This window comes from Pelodiscus sinensis, chromosome 22 (genome assembly GCF_052426305.1).
Source record: "Pelodiscus sinensis isolate ZL-2025 chromosome 22, ASM5242630v1, whole genome shotgun sequence".
NCBI lineage: Eukaryota > Metazoa > Chordata > Testudines > Trionychidae > Pelodiscus > Pelodiscus sinensis.
This window is the reverse complement of record NC_143073.1, coordinates 24,787,878-24,808,047: the sequence shown is the minus strand read 5'-3', so window position 1 is coordinate 24,808,047 and position 20,170 is coordinate 24,787,878. Positions and strand designations below refer to the sequence as shown.

The 20,170-nt window shown below is 53.9% G+C and overlaps 2 protein-coding genes across 2 annotated transcripts in view; one reads left to right on the top strand and one right to left on the bottom strand.

Annotated features, from left to right (window-relative positions):
• The window catches only part of LOC149521873 (guanylate-binding protein 3-like), a 32,129-nt gene extending 16,124 nt beyond the window's left edge, over nucleotides 1-16,005 (bottom strand). The window contains exons 1-5 of the mRNA XM_089772700.1: nucleotides 15,796-16,005; nucleotides 15,518-15,645; nucleotides 13,408-13,517; nucleotides 11,704-11,909; nucleotides 4,799-5,041 (exon numbers count right to left, since the gene is read on the bottom strand). Of these exons, the coding sequence (XP_089628826.1) occupies nucleotides 4,799-5,041; nucleotides 11,704-11,909; nucleotides 13,408-13,517; nucleotides 15,518-15,645; nucleotides 15,796-15,988 (880 nt within the window). The 5' untranslated portion in view covers nucleotides 15,989-16,005. The remainder of the gene's footprint in view (nucleotides 1-4,798; nucleotides 5,042-11,703; nucleotides 11,910-13,407; nucleotides 13,518-15,517; nucleotides 15,646-15,795) is intronic.
• The window catches only part of LOC149521872 (uncharacterized), a 465,443-nt gene that overhangs the window by 287,212 nt on the left and 158,061 nt on the right, over nucleotides 1-20,170 (top strand). The window lies entirely within an intron of this gene.

Here is a 20,170-nt window from a genome sequence, read left to right as displayed (position 1 = left end):
CCCGTCTCCTGCACCCCCGTAATGGCATGGACAGACTCCCCCAGCCAGTAGAATAGAGGGTGTTTATTGCTTCTCCAGGATACAGCACAGCACAGATGTCATCTGGTTCCAGGGCAGGCCTAGGATGCCTCAGCCCCCCTTGAGGTGGGGGAGCCTGGGCCCCTAAATCCCAGCCCATTGCCTAGGCTGCTTTCTCCATGATCCCAGCCAGAAACCAAACTCACTCACTTCCAGCCCTGCCCACAGCCAGGGCTCCACTCCCCTTCTTCCTATTGTTCCGCTCCCTGGGAGATATCTGGTCAGCCCCCCTTGCATAATGACTCATCCCCTGCCCTGCTGGGCCGTGCTGCAGCCAGCAGCCAGTGGAGGTCACTGACAACCCAAGCCTAGCAACCTGCAAGGTACCCCCCACTACGTCACAACTGTCACCTCCTGTGTTCCACCTCGCTCCCAGCCCCCACCCTTGATCAGCTCCCTATTGTAACGTGGCATGAAACTGAGCTGTGTGGTGCAGGGGCTGTGGGTCTGCGAAGCACCAGGTACAAAGGGCCCTGATCTCAGCTAGCACATGGACTGCCCCTCGCTGTCACTGTATCCAAACCCCGGCTCAGCTCACGGCTCCGCACTGAGAAACTCCCCGAATGGTGAAAATTGTTCTGACCACTGCACCCCACTGCTCTGTCACTGCTCCACATTGCCCATCACCCGCACTGATCTGTCACTGCTCCTCTTGGCCCATCAGATGCACTGCTCTGACCACTGCACACCACTGCTCTGTCACTGCTCCACATTGCCCATTACCAGCACTGCTCTGACCACTGCATATCACTGCTCTGTCACTGCTCCACTGCTCCCAAATTCCCCATCACCCCCACTACTCTGACAACAGGGAGAAGGGCTGGGAGCCCCAGAGAGGAGGTTGTTAACTAACTCTCCTTAAGGGACGGGGCCTGTCTCCTTCCCACAGTTTTGAAGAGCAGCCCGAGTCTGTACATGGCCTTTGGGCACTTTCCCATTTCTCTCTTCAGTCAGGGTCTGTCTACACTACAAAGTTAATTGGAAATAACAGCACTTATTTCAAATTAACTTTAATAGCGTCTACACAGGCAAACCGCTATTTCGAAATAAATTTGAAATAGCAGAGCCCCTATTTCGAATTTGGTAAACATCATTCTACGAGGAGTAACACCGAATTCGAAATAGCTATTTTGAATTAAGTGCTATTTTGAATTGTCATTAGAGGAGGTTTTGAACAAATAGAAAAACTTAATGTTAACAAATCTCCGGGACCGGATGGCATTCATCTAAGGGTTCTAAAAGAACTAAAATGGGAAATTGCTGAGCTATTATCTGTAGTTTGTAACCTTTCCTTTAAATCGGCTTCCGTACCTAATGACTGGAAGGTAGCTAACGTGACACCAATATTTAAAAAGGGCTCTAGAGGCGACCCTGGCAATTACAGACCGGTAAGTCTAACTTCAGTACCGGGCAAATTAGTCAAAACAATAGTAAAGAAGAAAATTGTGAAGCATGTAGAAGAGCATAATTTATTGGACAAAAGTCAACATGGTTTCTGTAAAGGGAAATCCTGTCTTACCAATCTGTTAGAGTTCTTTGAAGGGGTTAACAAACATGCAGACAAGGGGGATCCAGTAGATATAGTATATTTAGATTTTCAGAAAGCCTTTGACAAGGTCCCTCACCAAAGGCTCTTGTGTAAATTACATGGCCATGGGATAAGAGGGAAGGTCCTTTCTTGGATTGAGAACTGGCTAAAAGACAGGAAACAAAGGGTAGGAATAAATGGTAAATTTTCAGATTGGAGAGGGGTAACTAGTGGTGTACCCCAAGGGTCAGTCCTGGGACCAATCCTTTTCAACTTATTCATAAATGATCTGGAGAAAGGGGTAAGCAGTGAGATGGTAAAGTTTGCAGATGATACAAAACTGTTTAGGATAGTCAAGACAGAAGCAGACTGTGAGGGACTCCAAGAAGATCTCACCAAACTGAGTGATTGGGCAACAAAATGGCAAATGAAATTTAATGTGGATAAGTGTAAAGTAATGCACATCGGGAAAAATAACCCCAACTATACGTACAGTATGATGGGGCTAATTTGGCTATGACAAATCAGGAAAGGGATCTTGGAGTTATCGTGGACAGTTCTCTGAAAACTTCCACACAGTGTGCAGCGGTGGTCAAAAAGGCAAATAGGATGCTGGGAATTATTAAGAAAGGGATAGAAAATAAGACTCGGAATATCTTACTGCCCCTGTATAAAACTATGGTACGGCCACATCTTGAATACTGTGTACAGATGTGGTCTTCTCACCTCAAAAAAGATATTTTGGCCTTGGAAAGGGTTCAGAAAAGGGCAACTAAAATGATTAGGGTTTTGGAACGGGTCCCATATGAGGAGAGGTTAAAGCGACTGGGACTTTTCAGTTTAGAAAAGAGGAGACTGAGGGGGGATATGATAGAGGTCTATAAAATCATGAGTGGGGTGGAAAGGGCTGATAAAGAAAAGTTATTTATTAGTTCCCTTAATAGAAGAACTAGAGGACACCAAATGAAATTAATGGGTAGCAGGTTTAAAACTAATAAAAGAAAGTTCTTCTTCACACAGCGCGTAGTCAACCTGTGGAACTCCTTGCCAGAGGAGGCTGTGAAGGCTAGGACTATAATAGAGTTTAAAGAGAAGCTGGATAAACTCATGGAGGTTAGGTCCATAAAAGGCTATTAGCCAGGGGATAAAATGGTGTCCTTGGCCTCTGTTTGTCAGAGGCTGGAGAGGGATGGCAGGAGACAAATCGCTTGATCATTGTCTTCGGTCCACCCTCTCTGGGGCTCCTGGTGCTGGCCACTGTCGGTAGACAGGATACTGGGCTAGATGGACCTTTGGTCTGACCCAGTACGGCCGTTCTTATGTTCTTATGCTGTGTAGACACTTAATTCGAAATAGGGGGCCTCCAGCCCTTCCCAGGGAGCCCTGGTGACCACTCTGGGCACAACCAGGAAAACTTCCTCTCCTCTCCCCCAGCCCCGGAGCTATTAAAGGGGTAGACCCTGGCCACAGTGCCTGTGCCACCTCCAAGCCTGTCAGCCCAGAGCCCGCAGTGGCCACCGGGGCCCCTGACCCAGTGGTCCCAAAACATGAGCCAGCAAGCCACTGGCAGCCAGCCCTCCACCGCTCCCTGGGAGCCTGACAGGGGCTAGAGAAGGCAGGAGCCTTCCTGGTCCAGGGTGGAGATCATGGACCTTATACAGGTTTGGAGGGGATGCCACCAACATCCATGATCTCACTAGACAGAGGAATGCAGCCGTCTACGGCAGGATAGCTGCCAGTCTGGCCACCAAAGGCCACATGCGAACCCAGGAGCAGGTTTACATGAAAGTCAGGCTGGTCCAGTGAGATCCCCAACCCTGAGTCCTGATCTTCCCCCCTTCTTCTTCCCCTTGCTTACCCCTTCCAGCTCCCTCCTCCCAGGTTTCCCCTACCCTTCTCCCACCCTCTCTCTTCCCCTCTCCCACCGCCTTTTCCCAGTCTCCCCAAAGGTCTATCCCTCCCTCAGTTTTGTTCAATAAACCTAGTTTCTATTTTTGAACATACGTGTCTTTTATTTGACATCAGGAAGGGGGGCTAGGGAGGGGTAAGTGGAAGGATGTGAATGAGGAATGGGGCATGAGCCCCCGGTGGGGAGGACTGGGGAGGCGCTGAGGGCTCCTCGGGGTAGGCGCTATCCCTCAGGGCCTCCTGGATCCTGACAGCCCCCTGATGAACCCCCGGATGGCAGCCTGCAGCAAGTGCATCCAGGCTGATGGCAACGACCCCACGAGATGCACCGGGGAAGCTCTGGCTCCATGTGCCCGGGTGCTGTGATGTGCTGAGTGCGGGCACTCAGGGCACTCCAAGACAGGACTGCTTTGCTGTCCCTCATCGAGGTAAACAAGCAAGCGGGGAACCCTGAGAACTGTCTGTCTGGGGTGGGAGTTGGGTCTCTTTAAGCACAGAGCTCAGTTAGCTTCAGGCTGCAGCCCCACACACTAGGTCCTAACCTGATACCCTGCTGGCACTGCTTCCAGCCAGCCTTAACTTCTGTTCAGGGTCCACTCAGTGTGGACGTGCTATTTCGAAATAGTTTTTGTGTATAGATGCGTTATTTCAAATTAGCTTAATTCGAATTAACTATTTCCAATTAAGTTAATTCCAAATAGTGCTGTAGTGTAGATATACCCTCAGATAACACAGCTGCGCTGTTACTGCTGGGGGATCTGGCTTCCTGCAGCCCATGGAGCCACATCAATTTACCCCAGGGCTGCATCGCCGGGGGATCGGACCCACTGACTCCACCAGAGCTACACTGAGGTACCAGCTGCAGACTTGGCCCATGGCCAGACCTCCCCTCCCCCGTCTACACGGCAAGCCCTACAGTGGTACACCAAGCTACTGGATCCGGCCCACGGGCTGCCCAGTTCAGCCTGTGGGCTACCCTGCCTGGGCCCCCAGGCACATGGCACCCACCAGATTCAGAGTAGTCCCAGGCTGTTCAAAGCATCTGGCTTCTCTCTGTGCCCCTCTGCTCTAAGCGCTGTGGGGAGGGGCAGGATTGGAGGGCCGCTCCCCCCTCAAAATCCGGCCGATGGAGCTGAGAGGTGGCATTAGGGACTGGAAGGATCATTCTACCCTCGCGTCAGTCCCTGGAGCCTGAGGACCTGCTCTCCCGGCCTTATCCTGGGGAGGGGGCAGCCCGGCTGCACAGACGTTCCCCTGGTTTGCTAGTTCCCGCTCATGACTCACTTGGCCCGGTGACGGGGTGGCCTCCTTTCAGCATCTTCACCCTCGACTCCTGGAGAACGTACTGGCAGAATCTGTGGCTCTGCTCCAGGAACTCAGGCTGCAGGGCGCTGTCAGGGAGCGACTCCAGCTGCTTCATTTCCTTGTCGCTGGCTGGCCGGAGAAACGCAAAGCACTTGCGCGCGGGGAAGTATTCGCGGATGCACTGGCGTGGGGTGTTGTAATTCCACACCTCCTTGCTCCGACCTGCACCGAGAGGGAAAGGGAGCAGCCAGCAATGCAGAGAGAGAGAGAGAAGTGAATTCAAACAGTCTAGAACAGGATGGTTTTATCTCCCAGCAGAGCATCCGTCCACCCATCCTGGCTGCTGGCTTGTTGGCACTCAAAGGCAGATCCCTGCCGATTCTGGCTTTACCCCAAACTCAGCCCCTTCAGTTCCTGCCTGCCTTCCCGTCTAAACACTTGGGGTATGTCTACTCTACCACCTTAGTTCGAACTAGGGTGCTTAATGTAGGCAACCGGAGTTGCAAATGAAGCCCGGGATTTGAATTTCCCGGGCTTCATTTGCATGTTGCCGGGCGCTGCCATTTTTAAATGCCAGCTAGTTCGGACTCCGTGCCCACGGCTACACACGGCATGGACTAGGTAGTTCGGATTAGGCTTCCTATTCTGAACTACCTGTACTCCGGTTGCCTACATTAACCACCCTAGTTCGAACTAGGGAGCTAGTGTAGACATACCCTTGGAGAGCAAGAATCAGATGATGAGATTGACAAACTAGGATAAGATAATGAGGCAGGTGACATGCCCATAAGGCCCGAGTGCCTAGTGGTCAGCCCAACCCACCACCTGAAGAGTCCCCATAAATATTTTGAAACATAAGAACACAAGAACAGCCATACTGGGTCAGACCAAATGTCCATGCAGCCCAGTATCCTGTCTGCCGACAGCGGCCAGCACCAAGTGTCCCAGCGGGAGTGAATCGAACAGGTAATGATCAAGTGATCTCTCTCCTGCCATCCATCTCCACCCTCTGACAAACAGAGGCTGGAGACACCATTCCTACCCATCCTGGCAAATAGCCGTTTATGGACTTAACCTCCATGAATTGATCTAGTTCTCTTTTAAACCCTGTGATAGTCCAAGCCTGCACAACCTCCTCAGGCAAGGAGTTCCACAGGTTGATTATGCACTGTGTGAAAAGAACTTTCTTTATTTGTTTTAAACTCGCTGCCCATTGAAGATACACAGGGACTCACGCTGCTGTCTCATACCCCAGGCCCCTTTCTGCTGCTTCCCCAGTTAGTCCACCTGCCATATTTGTGCCTGAGATTTTGCCTTCACAAGTACAGAACTTCCCTCTTGTCTTCCCTGGATTTCATCTTATTCTACAGACCGATTCTCGGGGATACGGCTGGCCCCATAGGGGCACAGGGCCTGGGGGAACTGCCCTGCCAGAGGCTCTGCTCTTCCCAGCTCTGTCCCTTCCTCACTCCAACGTTTCCACCAAGCCCTGCCCCTGCTCCCTTCTGCCCCCTCTCGTACCTGCTCCGCCCTGCCCCCCATTGCACCTCCTGCCCAGAGTTACCTCCCCTAACTGACATGAGCCATGGGATTGCCGTGAGCCTGGCATGGGGTGGCAACAGGTGGGGACCCCCCCACACTCCCCATGGTGGCCTGTTGAGCTCTGCCCCATTGGCATCTCCCAGCCCATTGACTCTGCATCACTGGGGCTAGGGCTCGCTTCTCACCACTGCAGTGATGCAGAGCGCGCTGGTCTGGGAGCTGGGCAGCAGAGGGTGTGTAGCCAGACAGGAACCCCCCTTGTAACATCCACTTTTGCTTGCCTGGAGCATGCAGGGCACACAGAGCAGAAGGCCCAGGCTGCTGTGATCGTGAATGGCTGTAAACAGAAATATGCCAATTGCTGACCAAGAGACTGCCAAGGAGTGCCCTTAACTCAAACCCATATTGATACGAACACACAGCCGTCCGCGGGAGGAGGAATCTCTCGCCCAGTAAAAAAATGTCTAGTGCTCACAATTTAGTTCTCTCTCTTGCAAGTGTAAATTAACTTGAAACTTGCTTGTAAGAACTGGCGCCACAAAATGGACCAGTACAATTTGGCATCTTAAATAAAAAAAAGAATACGGCCCCCCGGGGGTATAAAGATGGGTCCAGCAGCACATTTACTCTGAGTGTCAATCTACCATCTATCTGCTGGTCGGGTTAGATGTTTGATCTCCTGAGGTTCCATGGGGACGCGCACCTCGTATTCGTCTTTCCTAGGAATTGAAAGACCGGCCCTGGCCTGACACGCTGGAGCCAAAAGGCACAGAAATGGGTAAAAATTGTACCTGGATGTGGTACTTTGTCTTAAGTGTACACATAGACTTAAAGCTCTTTAAAAATTAAGCTGTTACTTAGTACCATTATTTCTATTTTCTATCTTTATTTGCTTTGTAACCATTTTTAAGATTTGTATTTGCTAACAGTTAAGAAAGAGAGCAATAGCCATAGTAACCATATGCTTTTATAAGTTTTTTTTAATAAACCTGTAACAGTTTAAGTTTTAACCTAACTCCTTCAGTTGCTGTAATAAAACCAAGCACAATTTTAAAAAAACTTCAGCCGGTCATAAAGAAACAGGCATAGGAAAAGCTTGGGCGTTTAAATCTGTGTCACTCCCAGGTGACAGGTCCATTGGGGCACTTTTCAGCCTTCCCTAGGCTGCCCGCTGCGAAGAAACCCTGTGTTCTAGCAGCTAAAATCTTAGGTGTAATAAGCTCTTCCTATAAATAAGGGACGTCTGTTGGCCTGCTGGCTACCCTCTGCGATGGAACCCCGGTCCTAGCAGTAAAAACACAAACGTTAAACCTCTTCTCAGAAACACACATGTACACACTGTCCTAACCGTCGGCTAACAGGGTGGCAGCCTGCCGGGTCACTCTGCCTCCTGCTGCTGCTGCGGTGAGTGCAGGGCCCATCCCCAGCTGCTGCCCTGTGCCAGACCCCCGGTAACCTCCAGGCACATGTGTCCCACCCATAGGCCAGCTGAGGTGGCTGAAAGCCGGGGGCTGGAGCGGCTGCCCCAAGCCAGCCAGTGGATGGGCGCGTTAGGCAGGAGGTCAGGCCACAGTGGCGCTAAGTGGCCTTGGCATCTCTGACCCTCTGGTACAAGGAGCAGAGCCCCCCAGCCCATGGTGGCCCCCACTATTGCCCTAGGGACACACTCCAAGGCCAAGGCCCAGTGTGATGATCTCGTCTGACCTGCAGCCCCCGATAACCCCTGGGCAGAGCTGTCGGGCAGACACGCCGCCCTGACTGGGAAAGTGTCGGTCACGGAGAATCCACCAACCCTGGGGAACCTGCCCAGCGATTAGTTACCTCTGTGAACACTGACCCCTTTCCTGCCAGGCTGCAATGGTCTCGCCCCCTTCCAGCTTCTGGGTTGGGTCAGACCTTCCTCTGGGGCGGGAAAGCTCATTCTGAAATAGACGGTCCCCGACTCACCCCAGAGCCTCTCTGGCAAGGGAGCTCCACGGCGCCTGGACTCTGTCACTGTACGGCAGGTTTTCTAGCCTTTCGTGACCCTCATGCCTCTTCACTGAGGCCTGCCCCATTTATGAACATCCTTCATGAGCTGGGGCACCAGACGCAGTCTCCCAGCAGTGCCCACACCAGTGCAAACGACAGAGCTAAAACAGCCTCCATACTCCTACTTCAGGCCCCTGTCCCTGTGTGCTAAGGATGGCATCCCCTGTCTATGAGCACATCTACACTCTTGTACATCTCAAAGGAGGACCACGGAAGTGCCTATACAGAAGCAAATGCTTATTGGATAGTTGACTAGTCTTTAACATCCTTAGTAGTCACAGCGTACATGTGAGATAGCGTCCTTTCAGTGTGAATGCTATCTGTCAAAAAAGCAAATAACCTTTTTGATGTGCTTTGACAGTGTGGACACGCTCTTCGGGAAGAAGTTTTTTTGGACTATCTCTTCCAGAAAAGTTTCTCCTGAAAAAGCCTGCAGTCTCGACATAGCTGGGTTTGAGAGCCCACCTCCATCAAGAAGCTTTGTATGCACAGCACATGCACTTTCAGTCACTCCAAAACAAACTTTTAAGAAGTGCACGATCTCTTGCACCATATCTAGCAGGATTCAATTCCCCACCAAGATCTGAGTGGTCAGGTAATGTGTTGAAAGGGACATGGATAAACTACTAGCTCTGGGCTGAGAAGAAAATATTTCAGCCAAAGCCCGAACTCCGAGGCTTTCTGTTGAAAACTCCATGGAGAAGCCAAGCCAAAAGTAAATAGGTAACCCAAAGACTATAAACACTTACCTTCTGGGAAATCTCACAGCCACTGTTGATGTTCTTTGTGTTACTACAGCACCTAGAACCCAGGCATGGACCAGGATTCTGTGGCATTAGGCCCCACACAAACACTGAACAAAAAGCTAATCACTGCTCCGGAGATCTCAGGCTGACGCAAGTAATAGAAAGGTAGCTGTGCTAGTCTGGTGTAGCTGAAACAAAAGACAGGACTATGTAGCACTTTAAAGACTAACTAGATGGTTTATTAGGTGATGAGCTTTTGTGGGCTCATCGTGGGCCCACGAAAGCTCATCACCAAAAAAACCATCTTGTTAGTCTTTAAAGTGCTACAAAGTCCTGTCTTTTGTTTCAGGTTGAGACAAGACACTGCAGCCAGAGACAGTCAGACTAGGGAGCCCACATGAGACACTACCACTCAGCATCACCAGCAGTGGTTTCTGCACCACAGCCACCGAACCACTGTCCAGTTTGTCTATAGGCCCACGGAGAGCTGTACAAGTGGCTGGTGTGGTACCTTTGTGGGAGCATTTCAAGTGGGGGGCAGCCTGGGAGAAAACACCCGGGGTGGGGGGGGCTGATATGACATGAGGTCCAGAGCGGGGACAGCAGTGGCTGAGGGGAGAAAGCGCCGGGGAAAGGGGCGGAGGGGTGTTGAAATGCCACAAGGGCAGCACTGGCTGAGGGGAGTCAGGGTCCAACAGGTTCCTGAGGGGTCAGGGGAGGGGCCGGCTGTGAAGGGCCTTGCAGGTGAGAGAAGCAGCCTCGGGCGGGGCTCAGACAGGGCAGGGAGGGCCCGTGAGGGGCTGGCAAAGGGTCTTTGTGGCAGAGTTGGGAGGGGCCTGAGGGGCCACGTTACTCTCTCGTGGCGACAGAGAAGGCTGCTGCAGTGGCTGTGGTGGGGGGAGAAGGTGGCCGGGAGGGGAGCCTGAGCGGGGGTGGGGGGGATGGGTAGGGAAGCCGGGTGCTGGGGAAGGAAGCTCTGTCCCACTAGGGATCGGGCGCCCTGGGGCGGTTGTGGTGCCCAACGCCTCGCGACACGGCGCAGGAAGAGCCCGGGCGCGTCTCTTGCTGCTGTCGCTGTGAGTGGTACCGCGCCGGGGGCAGCGCTACTGCAGTTGCCGTGGCGACAGTGCTGGCTGTCTGGCAGAGGATGGCGCACACACAAGAGCTGGTGTCAGGTGGAAATGGAGCCGTCGAAGCGCACAAACGCTGCCCTAGCGACCAGCGTCACACGGATTCTCCCCACGTGTGGCCCAGGGAAAGAGCCGTCTGCGTTCGGGTTCAGGGGCCAGTCAGCGTCCCCTGGGAGCGGCGCAGGGCGTCCATCACCGCACAGAGCCGCCCTGAACATGAAGCTGCTTCACAGCACGTCCAGCCACAGCTCTGTGCCTGGTCCTGCACACACGGAGCCCGCACAGAGCATGAGCCCCCCGGCTTTCACAGGAGTCTCTGCATCTCATCCCATTGCACAGGCAGTGGCAGGGGCAGGCCAAGGGCCTGTACCAATTGAAATGGGGTCCACGTGCCACCGAAGGGAAAGAGCATCTTCACATACACATCGGCTAAGCCAGTGGGGCAGAGTTTCAGCCACAGTCAGTGGGGGCAGGAGACAAAGGCCCACGGTCCGTTAAAAACACAGAGACCAGGGGACTGGTCCGAGTCTGGGGGAAGGAGGGAAATTGCAGCCAGAGGAGAGAACAGCCGGGACAGAGGGGAAGTCCAGTGATTATCTCAGAGGTCTGTATCCCAGTGCATGAAGTGTGGGGAGTGACCAGGAAGAACTAGACATACCAGTAAATAATCACAAATATGGGAAAGGACAAATATGGCGCCATCTACAAAAAGGGGAATAAGGAAAATCCAGGAATACATAGACCAGCCATCTTAAATTTGGTACCTGGAAACACAGTGCAAGAAATGATCAATCGGTTTGTGAGCAGCTAGAAGATAACAAGGCAATAAGCCACAGTCAGCATGGACTGTTCAGAACAAATCCAGTCTCAGCAATCCAGTAGCGATGTTCGACAGGTAACATCCCTCGTGGGCTGAGAGGAAGCAGGAGCTGTCGTCTGTCCTGCCTTTAGTGACCCTTTGTCAGGGCCCCACATGACTCATTAACACACTAGACACACAGAGCTTAGAGGAACCTACTCTCTGATGGACGCACCTCGGTGTGAAGTGAGTCCCCAGAGCATGTTTGTGCAGCGCCTGCAGACAGCCGCTCGGACACACAGATCCATGTCACTGCACAGGCCAGACGTGGGTCAGCACAGAGCTCAGCCTGGCTCCGCGTGAGCGTCACACACTCACGACATCACCACGTGGAACCTTCCCCCATCCACAGCTCAGTGTTAACGGGAACCACTTTCACACAGATGCCAATGTCCACACCTGAGCCATCGCTCCGAGCCCGTTGCTCCGAGCCCCTTACACACCCCAGGGTGGTCCCTGCCCTGGCGTTTGTGAAAGGACCACGAGCCCTGAGCAGTTCCATCCCCTCTGCCCCTCCGCACTGGGACCTGATTCACTTCCCAGCAAGCCTGTCCTGACCCTCGGCCGAGCACTTACCCTTCTTCAGCATCAGGGTGCTCTCCAAATACTCGTCCTCCGTCACCTGCCTCCCCTCCAGCTCCAGCTCCAGTGTGAAGTCCCACAGGGTCCAGATGAAGCTCGGGAAGAAGCTGATGTACTCAGTATCAGCCGCAGTCTCCTCCTCTTCCTGCTTTGCCTCGTCACCCTTCACCTTGATGTGCTCCGAGAGCTCAGACACGTAGCTGGCCAGGCAGTTAAGGAATCCAGACAGGTGCCCTGGGATGCTGGTGACAGGGGCTGGGAGTAAAGCAGCCAGACCAGCCCCAGCCAGGCACTGAGTGTCGGCTGCACCCTGTGCCTGGGCCCCACCAGTGCGCCCTGCACGGGGCTCTTGTGAGGAGAAGCCCGCACCCCCCCATCCTCCCCTGAGGCGCAGACCCTTGTTCCCAGGTGGCCGAGTGGGGTAGCAAGAGAACATGCTCCTCCTGCAGGCTGCCGGCTCCAGCGCCCCGCCCATTGCCCTGGGCAGCCACAGGCAGGCCCACATGGGGCGGTGAGGCTGGCCAGAATGCTTGGTTTGCTGGTGCCTAGAGCCGGCCCTGAGCCCCGGACCTGCTCACGACGGGGTCTCCAAGTCTAGACCCCGACGGACGTGGATTCAGGCCAGGACGTGTCACAGGACAGCGCCAGCCCGTTGCTGCTGGAGGCCAGGAGGAGACAGGTGGTTCCCTGGCCAGGAGCAGGTTGTGGGGCTCCCTGCTGGGCCCTGCCTTGCTCCCGCCCATGGGACAGGACGTCCCCCCGTGACAAGCGTGCGCCAGGCTCTCCAGCCCACAATAGGGGCCCCTGCTCTCAGCCCCGCTCCCTGTCACAGCCGGCTGTGCGCTCCCTGCTGCCTTCACTCGCTGGGGCCTGCTGGGTAAAATAGCCTCCATCAGCCTCCTGCCCCTCCCGGTGCCCAGCCCAGGGCTGGGTCTCTGCCCCAACCGTCCCTGGACGAGCTCAGGTCTTGTCGTGGCGGCAGGGCTGGCCCGGGCTCTGCTGTCACTGGAACGTCTCCACACGGCTCCTCCCAGCGGGGCCTGAGGGGCTCCGGGCCCCAGGAGCTGCCCCCTCCCTGCCCAGCACCCTCTGCTGCTCTCCTGCTGCTCCCCGGCTTGTCCTCACGGTTCCCCCCACAGCTCCCCCCACAGGGCGGTGAGGAGAGGCCCCCACGGCAGGCTCTGCCCCGCCCAGGGGAGCAGAGGAGAGGTCGGGAGGGAGGGAGGGGCTGAGGGTGCGTCGCCTGGGGCGGTGTTGGGAACAGGAGACACTTTTCCTTTCAATCCCCCCAGTCCTCTTTCTCCCGGGCTCACGTGTCAGCTGGTCCTGGGGCCAAGGCCCAGCCGCTTCTGACGATCTGACACCGGGGCTGCCCCCGCCCCAGTTACTCAGGGTGAGAACCTGCCACAGCCCCAGGGGTACCTGGGGGGGGGTCACTCAGTGACTCCCCACCCCGCTCTGACCAGTCACTTCTCGCCAGAGCGGTGAGGGGGGGACCGCGGGGAAGGCCGAGCAGACGCCGGGTGGGCATTATGGGGAAGCCCAAACACCCGCTTTTGGGGGGTGGCTCTAGGCCTGCACAGACCCCTGGACCCCACCTACTAGGCCCAACACACCCTGGACCACCCCCCCCCTCCTCCCAGCAGCAGCAGCTGCAGCCTCCCCCAGCCCCAGGCAGCCCCCCGCCGGGAAGGATACTGCAGCTTGCTCATGGCATCCTGGTCGATGGTGCCCTTGCTGTTGTACACCAGGGTGCTGCTCAGCAGGACGGCCAGCGTGAAGATCCAGGTGTCGTGCTTCAGGTCGCCCTGGGGAAAGGGGCACAGGGGGAGCAGGGGCTGGGTGAGAGCGGCTCCTCGTGTGTGTGTGTCCTGCCAGTGGGACGCAGAGAGAGGCTCCTACCGGCCAGCCGTGCAGCAGGAGGGAATGGGGGACCCTGCAGTGGACCGGGCTGCAGGCTCCATAGGGAGCAGGCTGGCTGCTAGCTTGCCACCCTCAGCCAGAGAGGCAGGCGGCTCCATTTCCCTCGGGCGCTGCTGCTCCCTGGAGCCTTTTCCTTACTGCCCAGATGCTGTTCCCTCGCCGTGCTGGGAATGTGACGCCTGAAGCTGCCTGAGCACTGCAGCACGCGGAAGTAACGGCTCAGAAACCGCTCGCTTTGGTCTCAGGCCCAGCCTCCCAGGGCAGGACCCAGGCGGAGAGCCACGACCTGGGCACCTCGCACTGTCACAGAGGCTGCCAAGGGCAGGACTCACAGGCACCACTCGTGGGGCGGCTCTGGATCCATGACCGGCAGCCACACGGTCACTGAGGTGGGCTGGCTGGGACCCTTCCTGCAGTTCATGCACAGGTGCCTGGCTCTAGCGCATCAGCTCCTCTAGAGCTGGGTTGTACGTCTGACTCACCCCCCTGGCTTTCCAGCTATTCTGATCCGCATGGGCAGGGGGACTGGGCATGAGCTGAGCTCAGTCTCACACAGATCACGGCAGTGTGTGAGACTCCAGCCATGGCGCATGGGAGTGCAAAGCCCCCAGCACTGTCAGAGCCACCGAACTGGCCTCCCATCGTATGGGCCAGACCCACCACATCTAGATCATCCCCCGGACCCCGCTCCCCAGGCAGGGCCGCCCCTCCCAAGGCCTCCCATCCCCTCAGGGGGGGTTCAGGGCACTTGGAAGAGCCGCTGCAGAACAGGGAGCACGTTTCCATCTCGGCTGTAGGGCAGGATCCTGCCTTGGCGCCCTGGGGCTGCTGCACCGTGGGGAGTCTGGCTTAGTGCGCGGATACACGGGTGTTACCCGCACCAGTGAATTGTGCATGTTCCTGAGCCCCCTGAGGACCCCAATTCCTGCCAGAAGAGCAAAGAGCAGGTGCCCCTGGGACTCGAGGGCAAATGAAACTGCCACAGGGAGGTGAACGCTGAGCTTACCTACCAAAGCAGGCATCCCCTCACCTTACGGTACCGCCTCTTCCCTCCGCACCACCAGAGCCAGCTCCCCTTACGGTACCGCCTGTTCCCTCCGCACCACCAGAGCCAGCTCCCCTTACGGAACCACCTGTTCCCTCCGCACCTCCAGAGCCAGCTCCCCTTACGGTACCGCCTCTTCCCTCCGCACCACCAGAGCCAGCTCCCCTTACGGTACCGCCTGTTCCCTCCACACCACCAGAGCCAGCTCCCCTTACGGTACCGCCTGTTCCCTCCGCACCACCAGAGCCAGCTCCCCTTACGGAACCACCTGTTCCCTCCGCACCGCCAGAGCCAGCTCCCCTTACGGAACCACCTGTTCCCTCTGCACCACCAGAGCCAGCTCCCCTTACGGAACCACCTGTTCCCTCCGCACCACCAGAGCCAGCTCCCCGTACGGAACCGCCTGTTCCCTCCGCACCGCCAGAGCCAGCTCCCCGTACGGAACCGCCTGTTCCCTCCGCACCACCAGAGCCAGCTCCCCTTACGGTACCGCCTGTTCCCTCCGCACCACCAGAGCCAGCTCCCCTTACGGTACCGCCTGTTCCCTCCGCACCGCCAGAGCCAGCTCCCCGTACGGAACCGCCTGTTCCCTCCGCACCGCCAGAGCCAGCTCCCCGTACGGAACCGCCTGTTCCCTCCGCACCACCAGAGCCAGCTCCCCTTACGGTACCGCCTGTTCCCTCCGCACCACCAGAGCCAGCTCCCCTTACGGTACCGCCTGTTCCCTCCGCACCGCCAGAGCCAGCTCCCCGTACGGAACCGCCTGTTCCCTCCGCACCACCAGAGCCAGCTCACCTTACGGTACCGCCTGTTCCCTCCGCACCACCAGAGCCAGCTCACCTTATGTGCATCTCCCAGCCCCTCGGTGTCCAGCAGCACCAGGGCGTGGCCGTCCTGGCGGGGGTGGGGCAGGCACCACATCCAGATGCCCTTGGTGTGCGACTGGACGGTGGAGCCCAGCGAGAACCCTGGGGAGAGAGGACAGGTTCCATGAGACGCAGACACACAGGACGGCTGCCTGAGGGAGGGAGTTTGCTGTGAGCCCCAGAAAGCAGCAGGGAATCACGTGGGGGGGGGGGCGGGGGGGCGGGAGGGGGGCCACTGCCCAGGCCTCTCACCTTTTCTCTGTCCAGCCAAAGCGTTCATGAGGTAGGACTTGCCCGTGCGGTACAGTCCCACAATGGCCACCACCACCACTGGCTGGGCGATGGCCTCCAGGATCTTCACAGCCTGGGGGTTCACCTGCAGGGCCCCCTTGTCGTCGCTCTCAATGAGGCACACGGGCTGCTCCATGCGCCACCCTGGGGCCATCGTTTGTGAGCGGGATCGACCTGCAACCCAGAAAACAGACGAAGTGCATCTGACGAAGTGGGACTTTGCCCACGAAAGCTGATGCTCCAACACTTCAGTTAGTCTATAAGGTGCCACAGGACTCCTCGCCGCTTTTCCAGAAAACAGACTGAGCCAGCCAGGCAGACCTGCTGCAGGGATCCCCAGGGAGAGGGCAGAGGGGGGCAGGTCTGAGGGGACCCCAGCTCCCCAGGGAAGCAGCCCCCTCGATGAGAGCAAGACCAGGCAGGACAAGCCCCAGGGAGCAGAGTGCTTCCCAGACACACAGCGGTTCAGTTGCGCGGCGATGCAGAGAGAAAGCAGCATCGTAACATCAGACACTCACTGGGAAGTGCAGAACAATCCCTTCCCCAGCTCCCTCTCCGCCTCCAAGGGTACGGCTAGACGGATACTGGAGGTCTCCCAAAAAAACTCCACCGTGTCTAGGGACCGCGTTTGCTCTTCCACTTTTTTTTGCGGAGGAGCAATTGCGCTCTTTTGGAAGCCCCTGCATTGTTCCACGAGGAAGAAGGGGGCGTTTGAAAAAGGTTTTTTTCCAAAATGTGGCCCAGTCTTCTGACAAAAGTATCAGAAAAAGATACGTAAAATGCAAAGATAGCAGTGTGCGTTTTGTAGCGATTCCTCACAATCTGTTTGCTTTTGTGACTGCTGCTGCACACGGAGTGGATGTTTTCAGAGACCTGTCCACAATGACTCTAAGATCTCTCTCTTTTGAGGTTTACAGGAACTTTCGAAAAGGGGCTTTATTTTCAAAACATCTCCATCTAAACAATGCGTGGGGGGGGGGTGTTAAAAAGCCGCTTGCGGGGAAAGAAAAGCAGCTGCCATTATGTAAATGAAGTGCAGGAAATTCAAATCCCTGCTTCATTTACATTATCAATGTGTCTAATTTACATCCCTATTTTGAAAAAGGGATGTAATCTAGATGTACCCCTGAAAGAATGCCGCAGGTTTGGGAATCTCCCCAATATCCTCAGCCATTAAGACTGAAACAAAGAATTCATTTAGCTTCTCTGCAATGACTTTACCATCTTTGAGTGCTCCGTTAGCATCTGGATCGTCCAAGGGCCCCACTGGTTGTTTAGCCAGCTTCCTGCTTCTGATGTATGTAACAATATTTTGGTATTACTTTTTGAGGTTCTGGCTAACTGTTCTTCAAACTCCTTTCTGGCTTTTCTTAATAGATTAGCCAATGAGCCCATCATGAAAAGGGGTTTTCAAGTCTCTCCACATCCTATTCCCTTTCTATCTCGGTCTTCTCTCCTGAGCCTCTGGTCTCTCGCTCCATCTCTCGCTCTCTCCCCTCCTCCTACTGCCGCCCCCATCTCTCTCAGCTCTCCTCCGTCTCCTGCCTCTCTCCGTCTCTCTTTCTCTTCTCCTCCTCCTCCTGCGTGGGGAGCGCGGAGCCCAAACGGCTGTTTGAGCCGCTTGCTCCCACGCAGCAGCCCGGCTGAGCGGCTGCCTATGAGCTCCAGCTGCCTCCCTGCACCATTTCCCTTCAGCCCAGCACTGATCCTGCAGCCTCCCAGCTGTCCTCCACCTCCACCTTCCCCCTTGTTCCCCCACCTTCCTCCTGCGCACAGCCAGGGGGCGGGGCTTGGAGCCGCTGTCACGCCGCACGTCACCGCCCCACTCCCCTTCGCATTCAGCTGTGGCACTCAGCTGACTTCTGCGGCACTCAGCCGGGCCACCACAGGGGAGCAAGAGGCCGTTTGGGCTCCCCCGCAGCATCCCAGCTGAGCGGCACAGAAGTCAGCTGACCACCACAGCGGAGACAACAGCGCCCCCCAGAGGCAACACGTAACGCTACCGCGTTACAGAGTCACAGACATTGGGCTACTATATGTATGACTTTTACACTTAATTTGACAAAGTTTATGCTCCTTTTTATTTTCCTCACTAGGATTTGACTTCTACTTTTTAAAAGATGTCTTTTTATCTCTCTCTGCTTTTTTTACTTGGTTGTTAAGCCACGATGGCACTTTTGGGGGTCTCTTACTGGGTTTTTTAAATTTGGGGTATACATTTAAGTTGGGCTTCTATTATGGTGTCTTTGAAAAGTTTCCATGCATCTTGCAGAGATTTTACTTTTGTCACTGTACCTTTTAATTTCTGTTTAACTAATTTCCTCATTTTTGTGTAGTTTTCCTTTCTAAAATTAAATGCTACAGTGTTGAGCTGCTGAGGTGTTTTTCTCACCATAGGGGTGTTAAATTTTATGATATTATGGTCACTATTTCCAAGCAATCTAGTTATATTTACCTCTGGGACCAGATCCTGCACTTCACTGAGGACTAAATCAAGAATAGTCTCTTCCCTTGTGGGTTTCAGAACCAACTGCTCCAAGAAGCAGTCACTTAAGGTATCAAGAAATTTTCTCTCTGCATCCCATCCTGAGGTGATGTTTATCCAATCAGTCTGGGGAGAGTTGAAATCCCCCACTATTACTGAGATTTTTATTTTGGTAGCCTCTCTAATCTCCCTTAGCATTTCACAGTCACTATCACTGTCCTGATCAGGTGTTCGATAATATATCCCCACTGCTATATTCTTATTTTTGGAGCAAGGAATTACTATCCACAGAGATTCTATGGAACATTTTGGCTCATTTAAGATTTGTACTTCATCTTCCAGTCATTCGGTACCGAAGCTGATTTAAAGGACAGGTTACAAACCACAGTTAATAGTTCCACAATTTCCCATTTGAGTTCTTTCAGAACTCTTGGGTGACTGCTGTAACTCTTACATTGATCAGTTTGTTCCAAAATGTCTTATAATAACACCTCAATCTGGGACAATTCCTCAGATTTCTGACCTAAAAGAATGGCTCAGGTTTGGAAGTCTCCTTAACATCCTCAGCCATGAAGACTGAAGCAAAGAATTCATTTAGCTTCTGCTCAATGACTTTTTCATCTCCGAGTGCTCCTTTAGCATCTCAGTTGTCCAGTGGCCCTACCTGATGTTTAGCAGGCTTTGTACTTCTCATGTACATACAAAAATTGCTATTACTTTTCGGCCTTCTTAATTATATGTTTACACTATATTTGAGACCGTTAATGCTCCTTCTATTTTCCTCTTCATGATTTCAATTCTATGTTTCAGACAACGCCTTTTTATTTCTCACTGCTTCTTTTACTTGGCTGTTAAGCCATGCTGGCTGGCATTTTTTTAATTTTCGTATTGTAGTTTTAATTTGGAGTACACCTTTAAGTTGACCATCTAGTATCATGACTTTGAAAACTTTCTATGCACCTTGCAGAAATTCTACGTTTGCCCCTGTACCTTTTACTTTCTGTTTAACTAACCTCCTCATTTTCCCCTTTCTGAATTTAAATTCCACAGTGTTGGGCTGCTGAGGTGCTTCTCTCACCACCAGGACATTCAGAAATCCCCTTTCACCTGCATCACTCATTCTCTCTCTGTTCAGTTTGATTTTGTGAGAAGCAATTCCATTCCTGGCACATCCTATTTCCCTGACACAAACCAACCACTACCTCGCTTTAAGCTATCATATGAGGAAGCTGTATACCTAATTTCATGGTCCTCACTCTTACAAATTAGGGGGAGTTTTTGAATAGCCAGGTAGATGCTCTTAGATATAGAGTAAACTATTTCTTAACAACCAGCTAGTTTCCATCAAATTGCCATCTTTTTAAGTGAAATCAGGAATCAGTAACATTTGTTAGAAATATTGAAAACAAAGCAGATACAATAGGGGAAAGTTTTAAAGGGTACTTTTTTGCTTGCATGTTAAACAAGTATATTTAATGGGTAGGATGCTTGGGGTTCAGGCACTCCTGGACTGGGGGGAGGGGCACACCCAGCCAGCCGCTCACACGTGTCGGGTGCTTCTGTCTCTTCTCAGATGCTTTTGGGACATGCAATCCGCTTCCAAGCACAGCCCTTTTTCCTGGCACAAACTAACATTTCCTGATTTTAGATTATGATATGAGGAAGCCGCATGCTGAATACGGTGTTCCTGATACTTACCATTGAGGAGGAGACAGAGTCACTTTCTCCAATGTACTGTAAAATATTACTTTACGCCTGCTCTATTACATCAGAATACCAACCTTTTCAGATCAGTTCTCAATAGCATTTGTTACGATATTGCAGAAAATAGAATAAGGGAATGTGCTTCAT